The sequence below is a fragment of the Mytilus edulis genome, chromosome 5, assembly GCF_963676685.1.
Source record: "Mytilus edulis chromosome 5, xbMytEdul2.2, whole genome shotgun sequence".
Lineage (NCBI taxonomy): Eukaryota > Metazoa > Mollusca > Bivalvia > Mytilida > Mytilidae > Mytilus > Mytilus edulis.
Genome location: NC_092348.1, coordinates 21833616 through 21849321, shown reverse-complemented (window position 1 = coordinate 21849321; position 15706 = coordinate 21833616). Strand labels below are relative to the sequence as shown.

At 32.5% G+C, this 15706-nt stretch overlaps 1 protein-coding gene across 1 annotated transcript in view; it reads left to right on the top strand.

The window, feature by feature from the left end:
- The window catches only part of LOC139523190 (uncharacterized protein PF3D7_1120000-like), a 28432-nt gene extending 15434 nt beyond the window's left edge, over positions 1-12998 (top strand). The window contains exon 2 of the mRNA XM_071317010.1: positions 8517-12998. Within this exon, the coding sequence (XP_071173111.1) occupies positions 8535-9320 (786 nt within the window). The 5' untranslated portion in view covers positions 8517-8534 and the 3' untranslated portion in view covers positions 9321-12998. The remainder of the gene's footprint in view (positions 1-8516) is intronic.
- The last annotated feature ends 2708 nt before the right edge of the window (positions 12999-15706 follow it).

Below are 15706 nucleotides of genomic sequence, written 5' to 3'. Positions count from 1 at the left end.
TAAGGAAACATTTGTGTTGCTTATTTCATTGCATTTAAAGATACACAGAATTTTTAAAATACCTGAAGGCAAATGATAGTTCTAAATATAAGTGCCTATCCACCCATCCATCCACCAATCTTTTCATCGATCCATCCAACTTTAGAATTTATTCGCGATCAATACTATAAACGAAACAACCCACCTTTTAAATGTATCTTAATAAGTTCTTGAGTTTAACAATAAGCATGTACTTAAAAGGTTTTCCCATTTGACGTCAATTTTTTAATTAATATCTTCAATTTCGTTTAGAAATAATTTTTTTCTAAATCTTTACATCTGCTCGCCTCTTGGACGTGGTACATATTATTTCATTTGGCAAACACAGACATTCATTAAGAAAATATAACGTTCAACCTCATAACAATTTGGGTATTTATTTTTAAGATCGGTGTGTTCATAAACTTCAGAGTTTCACTTATTTTGTTTTTATAATCGTTTTATAAACTTTCCGAATTGATTTTCCTCTGGGTTCAGTGTTTTTGTGATTTTACTTTTTACTACAACCAAGTCGATGTCAAGTTTCTTCACAGAAGAAACTTTACTGCTGGTGGATTATTCCCCGAGGGCATCATTAACTTGGTAGCTTTATGCATGATGAATACAAATAATACGAAGAACAAACCGACTGGGACGTCGCCCGGGTTACCAAGGTCCTCTTTTGCTGCACGGAACACTGTAGCATTTGATTTGTGTGTTCCACGAAATATCCCCCGGGATACCCCTGATTTGACATATGTTCAGCCAGAAGGTAATTACTATTTCAAAAATTCAGATACCTTTCATAAATTAAAGCCATGTTGTGTCAATATTTTTGACTGTTTAAAGACACCTGCTACAAGTGAATCAACACCTATTATTTCTTCTTGTAAACATTAAAAAAGGAAAGAGGAGCACATGTAAGACATGTGATATGTTAATCACGACTCCTGATTTCACTAGTAATTTAACATCTAAAACTTATTATACTAAATCTTTCGAGCCTCTGGACTGTTCCACGGACAATGTCGTGTACGGAATCGAATGTACTTTGTGTGGACTACTTTATGTTGGTGAAACTCGTCAAACTTTGCGTAAAAGAATGAATCAACACCGGTCTGATAATAAAGATCCTCAATTTAGAGTTCTTTATAACCATTTTAATCAACCGGACCATGATCCTTCTTTATCTATGAAAGTACACATCATTGAGAAAATTTATCACCACACAAATAGCCCTGTACTAAGTACTCCTTTCCGCAAAGATAGAGAAAATTTCTGGATAAGGGAGTTAGGGACTGCAATGCCATATGGTTGCAATGACAATATTAAAGGAGTAGGAAATTTGTCAAGTCCTGCCTGCAGTGATATTAATGTAATGAGTTTATTTAATACTACCTTACGACAACAACGTAGTCATGGGCAAAAACATTACCATCGGCCTAATGTTAAAAAGTCTTCCAAATCTAGATCACTCTCTGGGAGCTTTGATGACCTTCTTTCACATCTTCATCATCCACTAGGGTTACATTACATAAGAACTATTCTCTTTTCACTGCCAGTTAATTTTCTAAAACGTTTGAGAGATTATGCACTTGACAAAGGAGGCACCAATACATTTTCTGCAATATACAGACTAGTCAGTATTATTTGTGATGTAGCTCTTTTCCGACTTTTCAAACCAGTAAGATCGGAACCTTTACATGAGGAAAAGAGGAAATTCCTTCCTGTTGATTTTGCCAATAGAGGAATTGATGCAATCAATCTCGGCAACGTTCTACATCACAAGGAGGTAACATCTAAAATTCCTATTTATTTTCAAAATCAATCTGTTCCTATTGTATCCTACAGTTACACCAAAACCATTGCACCTAAAATATTTAACTATAAACAAGCATTGCAGGACCTTGACTGAGAACAATACTTAAAAAGCCCTCCGACATGTGACTGTTCCCACTCGCCTTATAATTACAGCCCCTCTGGTCATGTTATAACTGGAGATCTTAACATAATTCAACATGAAAATCTCCGAAAGGTGATTTCTCATGGTCCTAAGTTTAGAGAACCCCAACACATCAATTGGAACCATAACTTCAAAATAATTATGGATTCCATTGAGGACTACGCCAGAGCATGGGCTAAACGAGAAGAAGTTGAACTGGACACTTGGTCAGAATGGGTTAAAACTATCAGGTCTCTGATAAAACGTCGCATTCACAAGTTGAAAAACTGTGTTAACGATCGACCAAAGTCCATTTTCAGAGACAAAGAGGCCATGAAATGTCTATCATCTCTTCGTGATAAGTATGTTGTTGTTCCTGCGGACAAAGCTTCAAATAATATTGTCTTTGTATGTAAATCGTATTACTACGAATGTCTTGTAAAAGAATTGGGTATAAAGGAGCACTCAGGTAATCCCACATACAAAGACATATCATTTGACAAGGATGAGATTTTAGCAAATCATAAGTCCTTCATGGCTTCCATAAACATTACATTGAACACCAAATCGGAGGACTTACCTTGTTTGTATTGGATACCAAAGCTTCATAAAATTCCGTACAAACAACGGTATATTGCTGGCTCATCTTCATGTTCCACTAAAGAATTGTCCATTAGATTGACTAAAATTTTATCCGCAGTGAAAGAGGGTCTTCAGAAATACTGTGAAACTGTTTACTCGCGTAGTGGTATTAACCATATGTGGATTCTTAAAAATTCTAAAGAACTTCTAGACAATTTTAAATCTCGGTCTATTTCTGAAATTAGTTCTATCAAAACTTTTGATTTTTCAACCCTGTATACCACCATTCCCCATGTGAAATTGAAAAATCGCCTAAAAGAAATAATCCACAATGCCTTTCAACATAAAAATGGTAGCATACGCTATAAATTTATTACTTTGGGATTTCATAAGGCATATTTCGTTAATAGTGACAAACAAAAAGGTAAAACCTGCTACACAAAAGAACAAGTGGTCAGTATGCTGGAGTTTCTTATCGACAACATATTTGTTGAGTTTGGAGGTAGACTTTTTCAACAAACTGTCGGCATTCCTATGGGAACGAACTGCGCGCCTCTCCTTGCTGACCTCTTCTTGTTTTCATATGAATCGGAGTTCCTTCAGACACTTGTCAAAAACAAGAAGATCAAAGAAGCCAGGTTATTTAATTTCACTTTCAGATATATTGATGATGTTCTTTCCATTAACAATCCAAACTTTTCTGATTGGGTTCCATTAATATATCCACCAGAACTAGAAATTAAAGAGACAACAGACACGGCTTCATCCGCCTCATTTTTAGACTTATACCTCGAATTTGACATACACAGTCATCTTAGTACCAGAATCTATGACAAACGAGACGATTTTGATTTTGAAATTATCAATTTCCCCCACCTTAGTAGCAACATACCAACTTCACCTGCATATGGAATATATATTTCCCAACTTATTCGGTATTCAAGAGCTTGCAGCTCCTACTCAGACTTTGTAAAACGTCACCAGTGTCTGAGCAGAAAGTTGATGAACCAGGGGTATGTCAAAGAACGTCTCGTCCTTTTCCTAAAAAAGTTCATCGGAAGGTACCCAGAACTTGTTGATAAATATTCCGTATCAACTTCACAAATAATACACGATGGTCTTGAAGTATAGATTTTGCGTACTGACGTTGTTTATCGTCTTAATTACGTGTTATATTATTCTTTTATTTGTCTTTATTAATATTACTTTTACTGTTGTCTGTTTTTTGAGATATCCTTTTGACGTAACTCTGTGCTTATGTATCCCATCATACTTTGAACAACAAAATTATTTTATGATGTGACTCTGTACCTATGTATCTTGTCATACTTTGAATGACAAAATTATTTTATGATGTGACTCTGTACCTATGTATCTTGTCATACTTTGAATGACAAAATTATTTTATTTATTAATATTACTTTTACTGTTAACCAACTTTTTTGTGATATACATTTTACGTGACTCTGTACTTATGTATCACGTCATACTTTGAACCACACTATTACTTTATTTATTATCATTACTTTAACTGTTAAGTCAGTGTTTGTTATATCTATTTTACGTGACTGTATTTATGCATCCCGTCATACTTTGAACGACACAATTATTTCATGTCTACCTGTGCGAATTTCAAACGCGCAATTTTACACCAGTACCCATACCCTCCTTCCTTGATGGGTGCATTTTACATAGACAAATATAATCGTATAATATAATCAAACTGAGGATGTTAATTTGATGTATGCCTTTTTGTGCTTCTTCGTTACATTTGTTGTTTTTATAGTGATTAAGATGATAACACAATGTTGACTGCTGTACCACTATTTTTGACATTTTTACCTATTATGTCTGTTTGTTTTGTTCACGCATCGGTGACAATATAATGGAATTTGCGACTGTCATACAAGTGAGAGGTTTAGCTAGCTATAAAACCAGGTTCAATCCACCATTTTCTACATTTGAAAATGCCTGTACCAAGTCAGGAATATGACAGTTCTTGTCCATTCGTTTTTGATGCGTTTTGTTGTTTGATTTTGCCATGTGATTATGGACTTTCCGAATTGATTTTCCTCTGGGTTCAGTGTTTTTGTGATTTTACTTTTTAATTATTTGAGGTCAAATGACCGAAGTCGAAAATGAACTTTACCCCTATGCGCCCTATTATTACAATTCAACCAAAGTTTTGAAGTTAAGAGTATTTGAAGGGATATCTTCATTTGTATAATTTAATTTGAATGGACTGTTATATAAAGTGTATTGATAAGATTTGAATGTTTCAGTATGTTAGGCATCGAAGTTTGTTTGTGTCTTTTCATTTTCCTATAACTGACCCCTTATACAATTTATAGAACGATTTCGTTTACAAACATCAAAAGGTCAAGACATGTTTTAACAATCATACTTGCAAAACAGAAAAAAGTTACAATGTAAACAAATAATATCTTGTCTCAGTTCATTTTTTTTTACCTCTTTCATTTAACACATTTCGCACATGCTCCTTATTCATCATGATGTTGTTATTTCTTGATGCCTTGAATATTAAGTATAATCTTGATAGTTTTAAAATCGTTTATGTTTAATCGAAAACCTATGATAATTTATAATACGAATAAATTTACTTGTTTCTTTATTACCGAATATTAAAGGTATTCTTGTTTTGTCGATTACATATTTGTTTAAATAAAAACGTTATTTGTTAATCCGTAGGATTTGTGATGTTTCAAATTTAAAAAGCAAGATGCAGACCAATATAACTTTACGCACTGAATATCTTATTGCATATGTATGTTTTATTTTAACATGTTTATTCTGTTATAAAAATTTATTAATTATGTAGTCCTTTTATTCGTCCTTCATTAGAATGTTTGATAGAATACACAAGCTTTGGTTTAAAATAAATGTCATCCCTTCCAAATCTAACTCCACAGTTTTTGACACATTTTCTCCATGGGCGCTATCTACTAGTAGTATTATCAAAGAATACAGCATGAACATAATAAGAAAATAACGTCTGTAATTGGAAATTTTATTTCGCATATACCAAAGATTACTTAATATTGGAAGTAAAAAGTAAATTCGATAAAATAGTTATGTTTAAGATAGGTTTTTTTGTTCTTGATGGCTTGATAGCTTTAAAAATGTCCCCACTTACTAGACAACAAAAGGAATCCATGCTCTCTAAATTTAAAACCAAACTGGTTCGTTTAATTAGCATACACATCCAGTAAATATGTCACAATTACTAATAGGAAACAGTGTGTTGATTTGCTGATCAGATAACAATTTACATGTCTTAAGGGCATACGATATAGTTACAGGGGAGATACTGATGTTGCTAACGTAAATTGTTTATTCGCAACGTGAAACTACTATGACTTATCGGGAAAAGGTGCAGTTTTCGACTGATTTTTATCATTCAAACTTATTTAACTTGAAAACGAGTCCATGGACCCCTATTTTTTAAAATGCCATTTGGTTTGATTACGAAAGAAGATTATGTGTGCCAATTTTCACGAAAACGTAAATAGTGCATATTTTTTTAATATGATGAATATATAGCAAAAAATGATTTTTTTTCTACATTCATGATAATTCTATAAATATGAGTGACAAAACAAAATGCACAAATTTAAAGGACATCTATATAAATCAGAATTTACAAATAATTTAACAAAAAAACAGATTGTGTTTATCTTTTGAAAAAAAAAGGAATGTATCTCTGTCGAAGGGAAAAATACGTCCACAAATCCGAATTTTGTGCAAATATATAAAATTTAGACCTCATTTTACTCATAAAGTAGCGCATGAAGGTACATTTTTTCTTATATATATGATGTAATCATGCAAGAAATAGCCGATATGGAAATTGTCAGCAAAATTTCAATATGGGATCAAAACTGTATCGTATGCCCTTAAAAGATCTGTATCGTGAATATAAGTTGTGAAATTTTACTCTTATAACCAAAGATCTATAATCAACATTAATTTCTTAAAGAAATTAATCTATCGGTAAAACTAGGTGGGTGTCTGACTTGTGAACTGTACTTTAAAAGATGGCAGGGGATAATAATTTGTCTATTGAAAATATTTGCATGTTTTGTTCACTTCATATTGCGTCCGAGGTTATGGACCAGGCATATTTGACAACCATTGGCTTTGTTCTCAATCTGTCGAAGATAATCATTACTTATCAAGGCGGGGGGATTATATTTTGCAATCGACATTCAGCCCTTTCTTTGAATCAACAGTTTTTCCTGAAAAAAATTACTGTATAGACAAAAAGTATCATATCGTGTTGTTCATCAAACTACTCAAAGCTCATATCATTTGTCCAAAGTTCGCTTTCCAGTAAGATTTTTTTCAACCAGAGGGATGGAGTAATCTGAATAATGCTGGCTGAGATTAAACTGCTTTAGATCTACATGGATTTACAAACTGTTGTTGGTTCTGTAAGATTTTACATAGTGTGTTTTTTCCCTTCTAAATTGCACTGTTTTTATTATGTTCGTATTTATTATGTCACCCTGACGGAGGTCGGGTGACATATTGTTATTGTACGATTCTTTTTATGGCACCCTCAACGGAGTTGGGGTGACGTATTGTTATTCTACGTTTCTTTTTTTTCTTATTATTTTTCTTCCACCGATTTTGTCCAGCTTATTTCTCGGAATCCAATGGACCAATGTTGGTGAAACTCTACTATAATAAGGACCACCATGATAAGTTGTGCAGTGGACTTTGTCATGTGCAAGATGGCTGCCGTTACCATGGAAACGAAACAAATGTGAAAAAATCTTGTTTTTTGTTTTGGTGAACTGTTTTGATATGCTTAAACTCAGAAACATTATATTTTGATATAATGTAGGTGCCGGCCATATACAGGTGTTGGTTGATTTTGGCACTCATTGGAACTACTATGTTGCCATGGAAACTACACCAAAAATTTCCAAAATATCAAAATGCTCCAAACTTCATGAAACTTCACAGTGACGATGAGCAACTTTGGAAGATGTGGAATTTGGCGTTGGAATTTCCAAAATATCTGTTGTTACCATGGAAACAATGCAAAAAGGTCAAAACTTTGAATTTTCACAGAACATTCCAGAACATCAATGTTAAATTTATTCTAGAGACATTAAATGGTATATGATTATGGAGGGAAAAAATTGCAGCGGGGGTTTGACTTTGGAATATTCAAAATGGCCGCCGTTACCATGGGAACAGCAAAATTATGAAAAACTTCAAAATGCTTTAAATTTAATGAAACTTATAACAAATTTTGCCTAGCTTATGTAGACTTCACTTTTGAGTTTCGAATTTTCAAAATGGCCGCCGTTGCCATGGAAACAGCAAAACATTTCTAAATGGCTGCCGCTGGCCTGGCAATGGGGAAAGGGTGCCATCCGCTATTGCTTGCAATGGCAAATCTAGTTTTTATTATTATTATTCCACACTTTTTTGTCCAGACTATTTCTAAAAATAGGATGGACCAATTGTTATGGAACTATACCAAAATGTTAATGACCATGTGCAGAAGTGCAGTCGAGGGTTGGCATATCCAACATGTCTGCCGTTATCATGGAAACAGAAAGAATGTAAAAATGTAATGGAACATTCTAGAACATTAGTGTTAAAGTAAATCTACGGCCATTAAATGTTATATAATGGTATAATATTATGGGGAGCACAATATGAAGCAGCAGCATGACTTTGGAATTTTCAAATGTTGCCATGGAAACTGTTCAAAAAAAGCAAAATTTTGAAAATTCTTCAAAAATGTATGAAACGTTACAGAAATGTTAACATATTAATCTAGATGCGGCATTCAACTTTGGAATTTCCAAAATGGCTGCCGTTACCATGGCTGCTGTTTAGTGGCAATTGGTGGACCAGGGTGACATCCGCTATTGCTTGCAATGGCAATTCTAGTTGTTCTTGATATTATAACATAACCTTTTTCTCATGAATGTAGGCTTGCTTGAAAGAAGACATGAATGCTATTTCAAAGATCAGAGAGTTAGAAGTTTTGAAAATGAAAATTGATATAGATGAAAAATATCATGAGAAAGACAAGAATAAGCTTGTGCAAGAAGAAGAAGGAAAACGTCAGCAGCTTGAAAATGTGATTGGCGATTTAAAAAATCGTAACGCTGATCAAGCTGATAAATTAAATCAACTCGGCCAGGCGAATTATAGAAAGGACAAAGAAATAGAAGAAATGAAAACAAGACACGAAGAAATGCTGAAGATAAAGGAAGAATTGTCCGTAAAAATTTCTGTTTTGGAAGAGAAAATCAAGTATTCATCAGAAACGCGTGATCAACAACAAGTCGAAATAAAAGAACTTAAAAGAGAGTTATCGCGTGTAGAAAAAGAACTACAAGTCATGAAAATAGACAAAATGCTACAAGAAAATACAATCAATGGCCTAAAAAAAGAACTTAAACAAGAACATGCTGAGGTTAAAGCACAGTTAGACAGTATTAAAAATCATTCCAAAGAAACTGAGAAAAAGTTATCCGAAATAGCTGCTACATGTGCTAGCCTAGCAAAAATAGCATTAGCAAAAGATGGTGAGAGCAATGTTAATATTCATGACGTGGCACACGTAAATCTATCAGTCAATCAAAACGGTGGAAAAACAGGGATGACTGTAATGAGAAAAGCTGTTCCACTGAGGATTTTTAATCCGAAAATACCAAGAACCGGAAAAAAATTATACTCTTCAAAAAACACAAATTATTTCAGTAGGAAGGATCATCAAAGGACAGAATAAATAGGATGCAGAAAATTTAACAACGAAAAGGCGCATTTAAAAAGGCTTTTGATTGAAGTGTTTTACCTAGTGGTGAAATGAATGGACGCAATTATGTCCTCATATCTAATTAACTTTGGTGTTACATTGAGCACTTTATTTATGATTTATTTGATGGAAAATTATATAATATCATGTTGCATAATAGCGATAATCTCCAATCGTGTGGTTTAAACAGGCGCACCGTTTTCACAACCGTATATCTATCATTCTCACGTTTTCTCAGTTGGAAGTTGACAAAGTCCAAAACAGACACTGGATTTGAAAAAGAAGTATTTAAGAACCTCATGAAAAATGAAAATATTATGTTATAAATTCATTACAAACGGAACTGAACAATACATGTACACTTTTACTATTTAAACTCATTATGGTTACATTGTGACGTAATTTATGCATACTAGATATGGTACTCAGACACCGAAATATGTAGATCAATAAATGTTCTGCAGAAGTCCATTAAGTTTTATTGTCATAAGATTTTCTGCATAATACATTCGTTGTCAAAAAAAAATGTTTGGAAAATTGAATATTTTTGTTGGAAAGTAGGCTTCATGTAAAGTACATTGTATTCGATCATTGAAGAAGTGCATTTTATTTGACTATTTTTTTGAAAGAGTAGTGCAGTAGTGAAAATGAATACATTGGTTTTTTTTACTTAATGAATAACTATTTCATAATCATTTTTCAGCGTGGAAAATTCTTGTGATATCTTTTTTATAAAGAACTAATTTCTTAACGTTTATGGCCCAACCTGTTACTATGAAATATTGTGTTATAGCTAAATTTAAACTGACTGTAATGTATGACTTTAGTAGACAATGCTTGAAAAATTCATTTTATACTACAGGAACATAAACTTTCGATATCAAGATCAGTTTCAACTGACTTTTCCTTGTTTGACCTACTGTTTAAATACTTCCCACAATGTTTACAATGAGTGAGTTTACTAAAAAAATCAAAGGTATTGAAGAATCATGAAATATATACCTCCCTTTTTAGCAGGTGTCAGTAATGGGAATATTAATTGATTAATAGTGCTATTATAGTCATTAAACTATATTATTTTCTGGTTTAAGGCTCTTAATTTGCAATATGTGACGTTTTGCCCAAAAAAAAGGTTTAAATGTGGCTACTTTCATTTCAAATGATCAGTTTAGACACAGAAACAAACCTATTGTTTTTTTATTTTTATGTTTCACCGCTTTTCGCTTTAAAGGTGTAAGGCCACCAATTACAAATCCCTATTTGTTCAACCATATTTTTTATAAATTTTCACAGCTTTTAAATATTTTACCCTGAGTCTAACTTCATGCAAAACCAGGTATATCCTGAATTGTACATGTATCACCTTTCTACATGCGAATGTTCAACATACCCTTTAAATCTTCTAAGAAAAAAACTGACATTCGAATAGAGATACTAAAAAAATAACCCCTGGTTTTCTGGAAATATTTAATTAGTATACTATGGAGCGAGCTAATCCTGATTTTTTAATTCAAACTCAGAGAAGTGAATTTTGGCTCAAAATTGTCTAAATATATTTGTCTTTCACCAAAGGTCTCATTTCTGCAAAGTTGTTGGTTAGTTTAAGTAAACAATTACATCAAAAGCACAAGTTTGTGTCAAGGTATGGCTACTTTTTCATACCTTCTCAATTTGATGTAGCAATTTGTGGTCTTACACCTAAAGTAAGTTCCTTTTAAAATTCTAATATTCTATAATAAAAGCTGCGGCAACAAATGTGTTGTTTTGCAGTTTTATTCATAACTTAGGGTGTTGAAAATTCAGAATTTGTCAGTTTGGTCAAAGGCTCTCTAAATTGAAAACGCTAAACCGAAGAAGGCTATACTTCAAACCAATTAAAGTCTGAAATGGCTTATATCTGTACTGGACTGTACTGATTGTTTTTACTCGACCAGTTTGAATCGGTTTGATTTTTACTTTGCTATTTCTCGACACCAAGCTTAACCACACACTTGACTGTACTGATTTGTACTAGACCATTATCTTTGCCATTGACAACAGTCTGAACTAGTACTAGACCAGTCTGAAATAGTCTTAATTTTTGATGTGTTTCTCTTTTTTCGTTTTTTATATAGATTAGACCGTTGGTTTTCCAGTCTGAATTGTTTTATACTAGTATTTTATTTGGGCCCTGTACAGCTCTCTATTCGGTGTGACCCTATGCTACGTGTTGAAGACCGTACTTTGACCTTTAATGGTTTACTTTTATAAATTGTGCCTTCCGGACCCTATTTTTTTCAGTCTTAACAATACTCGACCGGTTTGAACCATATTCGACCTAATAACCTCTTCTTTTTTCCTAATTCTAATTGTTACAATAGCCTTCTTTTTAACTGACATAACAACAGCCACAACAAAATATACAAAAAAGATTTTTATCCAGCCTTTGAATTTTGTCGAAAAACCGAGACATAGCGATCCTACATTTCGTCGTCGGCGGTGGCAGCGTCCACAAATATTCACTATGTTTTTAAAGTTGAATTTAATAACTTTCTTAAATTATCCTGGATTTCTATCAAACTTGGACAGAAGCTTGTTTATGATCATAAGATGGTATCCAGAAATATTTTTTTTTTTTTTAGAAAAGTCCTGTTTATCCGTATTTTACTTATAATGAAAGTATCCTTACTAAGAACCACCAGCTAAATATAAATAATATTAATACCTCTTGCAATAGTGGGAGATATCATGAAAATAATTGTGCAAATCGATATAAAGGTTGACTAACTGATTATTAAAAAAACTTCTGCTGGCCATAAAAAATTCCCATTTTTTCAAGATGGTCACCGATCCTTTTCAAATAGCGTCATACCAATTGGCCACGTTTCGTAAATCCTTGAAAGCTGTGTAATAGGTATACTCCAATGTAAGTTTTGGTAAAACGTAAATCAAAGTTCCTAAAGTACGACAAAACAACATAAAAATGAAGAAAAAAATGACTTCCGGTTCCAAAATGGCGGCAAAATTTTTGAAAATATGTGTGTGTTTTTTTCGAACCCATGCTACTGAGATATTGTGACACCAAATCGCCTGCACTGTAACCGGTGTGCTAGACCACACGACCACCTGGGCTTCATAAAAATGAAGATTTCGGTGGTCGGGTGTTACCTTTCCACGTCAGTTTTAATCTAGTACTATGAGAAAATTATTAAAAGATAATAACGGTTTCAATTCATCACTTTTACTAGTACTTTCACTGCTTTCACAGATCGTAATGTATGTGTATGTATTGTAGTGATACAAATCAATATACTCTGGTTTATATTATATTAATATTTGTATATTACAGTTACATGTAGATAATTTTCATCCATTTGTATATCATTCTATTTTACTAATTATTAATAGTGCAGTGCAAGTGCATGGTGGACACTTGTCTATAATGATTCGATTTTTCTTATTGAATTTGAGTAGGCGTTCATATTTTTCCGCAAAACGAGAGAGCAAGGACCAATAACTCTGCATGTATCTTTATATAATATTCACCTCCTTTATAGGAGATTGCAATCGTTCTTGAGATATTCTTCCGCATGCATTAACACAAGTTTAATGTACGTCTGCATAGATATTAATAGTTTTTACTTACATACAAATAAAACATTTTTGTAATATTAAAATATGTTCTAAAAAAATTGTTGGGTATTTATTAAAGAAATTAATTTATAGCAAGCGATAAGGAATGTTTTTTGGCACTCGATGATATCGGCGTATTTATCATATTTATAGATCAGTTAAATACCCAAAACTAATTTACATAATGGTCATCAGCTGTAAAAAAAAAAAACACTATTGTAGAGATGATATTCCGTGTTTTTCTACAAAAAAAATCGTAGTTTGAAACAAAGGATAGAAACGTCCAAGACACCTAAATGTTCAGTAAATTTTCAAAATGAACCCTTTTTATACCTAAAAGTAGTATTTTTATTACATATTTGAATTCAATAGGTGAAATATAGTTTGCATTTGTATGCAAACTTTCGTCAACATGTCACAATGGAATCAAAACTGTCTGGAATGCACTTAACAAGGAAGTTCTTACAATAATCGCATTTTGTGTCCTCGGTATATATGTACGACATGTTATTCTGTTATAACTGTTTTTTACATTCAATAGTAATAATTTGAGCATTTAAAATATTAATTAGTCATGTCAATATCATTAATAATGTACAAGAAAATCGAAACCGTTTTCGACGTATTTAACATGCAGTCAATTGAAGTGAAAATCTATCGACAAAACATCCTTGAGCTTCTTACGTAGTGAAATGTAAAATTATGGAAGTTGATTAAATATGAAAGTCCGCGGATCTGTAAGGCCATTTTCGTCATTTTTTAAAAAGCCGGAAAAAATAAAAATGAGAGTTAACAGATTCAAATGATATTGTAAATGAACTAAACAATTTTATAAAAAAATGCATTCTATTTAAAAAAAAAAGTCAACTAACAAAAATACTGAACTGCAAGGAAAATTCAAAACGGAAAGTCCTTTATCAAATAACAAAATCACATCAAACGGATGGAAAACAAATGTCACATTTCTGACTTTGAACTACTATTTCCTTATGTAGAAAGTAGTAGATTTAACCTAATCCATTGTTCATTGAATCTCACAGGGACACATGTTCCAATCATATTACTAATAAACTTAATGAGTCACTTTGAGGTATGAAGTGAGTATCTTAAGGGTACCTTAAACAGTGCAAGAATTTCTGTTGTCACTTAAATATAAGAAGAACTTGTAAACCACTAGTATAGATGGGTTACTGTTGAGTCTTACAACATGTTTTGAAATGATATTGGGATTCCATTGTTTAGATGTCCAAATGAGGCCTAAGAATTTGAAGAATTCACTATCAATAAAAAATCGGGATTCATCACTCGTATATTGGTGTGTATAGGCTATAAGATAGCTATAGCAATTTAAGTCAACCATTGAACTCAAAAAGGGATTACTAAAGTTCAATATATAGGGGAATGAACTAGATTTATTCATGACCTAACCAAAAAGATGGAAGAAGACGACATTTCTGTAAGATTACTTTAAATGGAATGGAACGGTCTTTATATTAGAGGCATGCAGTTTTATGGCTTCGATCATACATTTATAAGAAGCCTTCAAACTTTCGATAAGGACATGCTATTATGATACTTCTAGCACTGTGTTAAATAACGGATACTTTCTTATATATTGACTTCAGTGCTTGAGTTACTCAGTACACCTATTAGAAATGACCCTGATGTTAATTGCTGGTGTAACAACATATGACTCCAAAATTGTATTCAGTCAATATGCTGACGACTCTTCCTTAGTCCTGGATGGTGACCATAAGTCGCTCAATCAATGAGTACTTTTGTTTGATAGATTTTCAGAATGTGCTGGTCTGAAGTGTAATGGGTGTAATGGGTAAAAACAGGAAGTATTGAAAAACTTTTCCCAAACAAAACAATTGATTGGAACTTTTCTGGTAGGTTTAAACTATTAAGGATATGGTTTGAGTTTGGTAAAGTACATATATAGTACTCTATGCAATTGTACAGCTAGGATAAACAATATGTATTTATTATTAAATACTTTGGCTTACGGAGAACTGACATATATTGGAAGGGTTACAATTATCAAAACGTTAGCACTTCCAACATTGGTTCATGTTCTGAATGTCCTTCATTACCTACCAGAAAGAGTTCTGAAGGGGATTTATAATACATATGATTTACTTTTTTGATGAAAATAACCCACCAGATAAAGGAAAGTAGTGAGCGGTAATGCCTCATGTCTTGAGAAACCTAATTTTTACTTGTTTTTTGGTACAGTGTAAAAATTTCTCGGCTGTTGTAAATAATGATAAGGTATAAGATAATGTATGGACAAGTATGATAGAATGCAATACAAATAGGACGATATTGAAAATAGATTGACAGATAAAGTTAAAAAAGTATCAAAATCCTGTAAATTGTTCGTTGAATTATTTTTGGAAGATGTTAAAGTATTAAGTATGTTAATAAGTATGGATTGAAGATTGAAGATTTGAAAACTATTAACTCTATGCTTTTGATTTAATAAGATTGTAGGGAGTCTATCATGTTGTTCAAATTCAAGAGAAACTGATGATTGTACTTCTTGCTCAGAAATTAGAGTAAATTTTTTTTTTTTTTTTTTTACATTTTCATGAATGTAATGTTGTACAAAGTTTCTGGCTCTCCATGAAAATCTGGGTTAGTAAAGACAAAATAAATTAAAAATTAAAATGCACTGAGAACTTCAAAAAGTTTCGTCAAGTGGAGCTATTCTTGAATACAAAAATCTTCGTACTTGTTTAAAA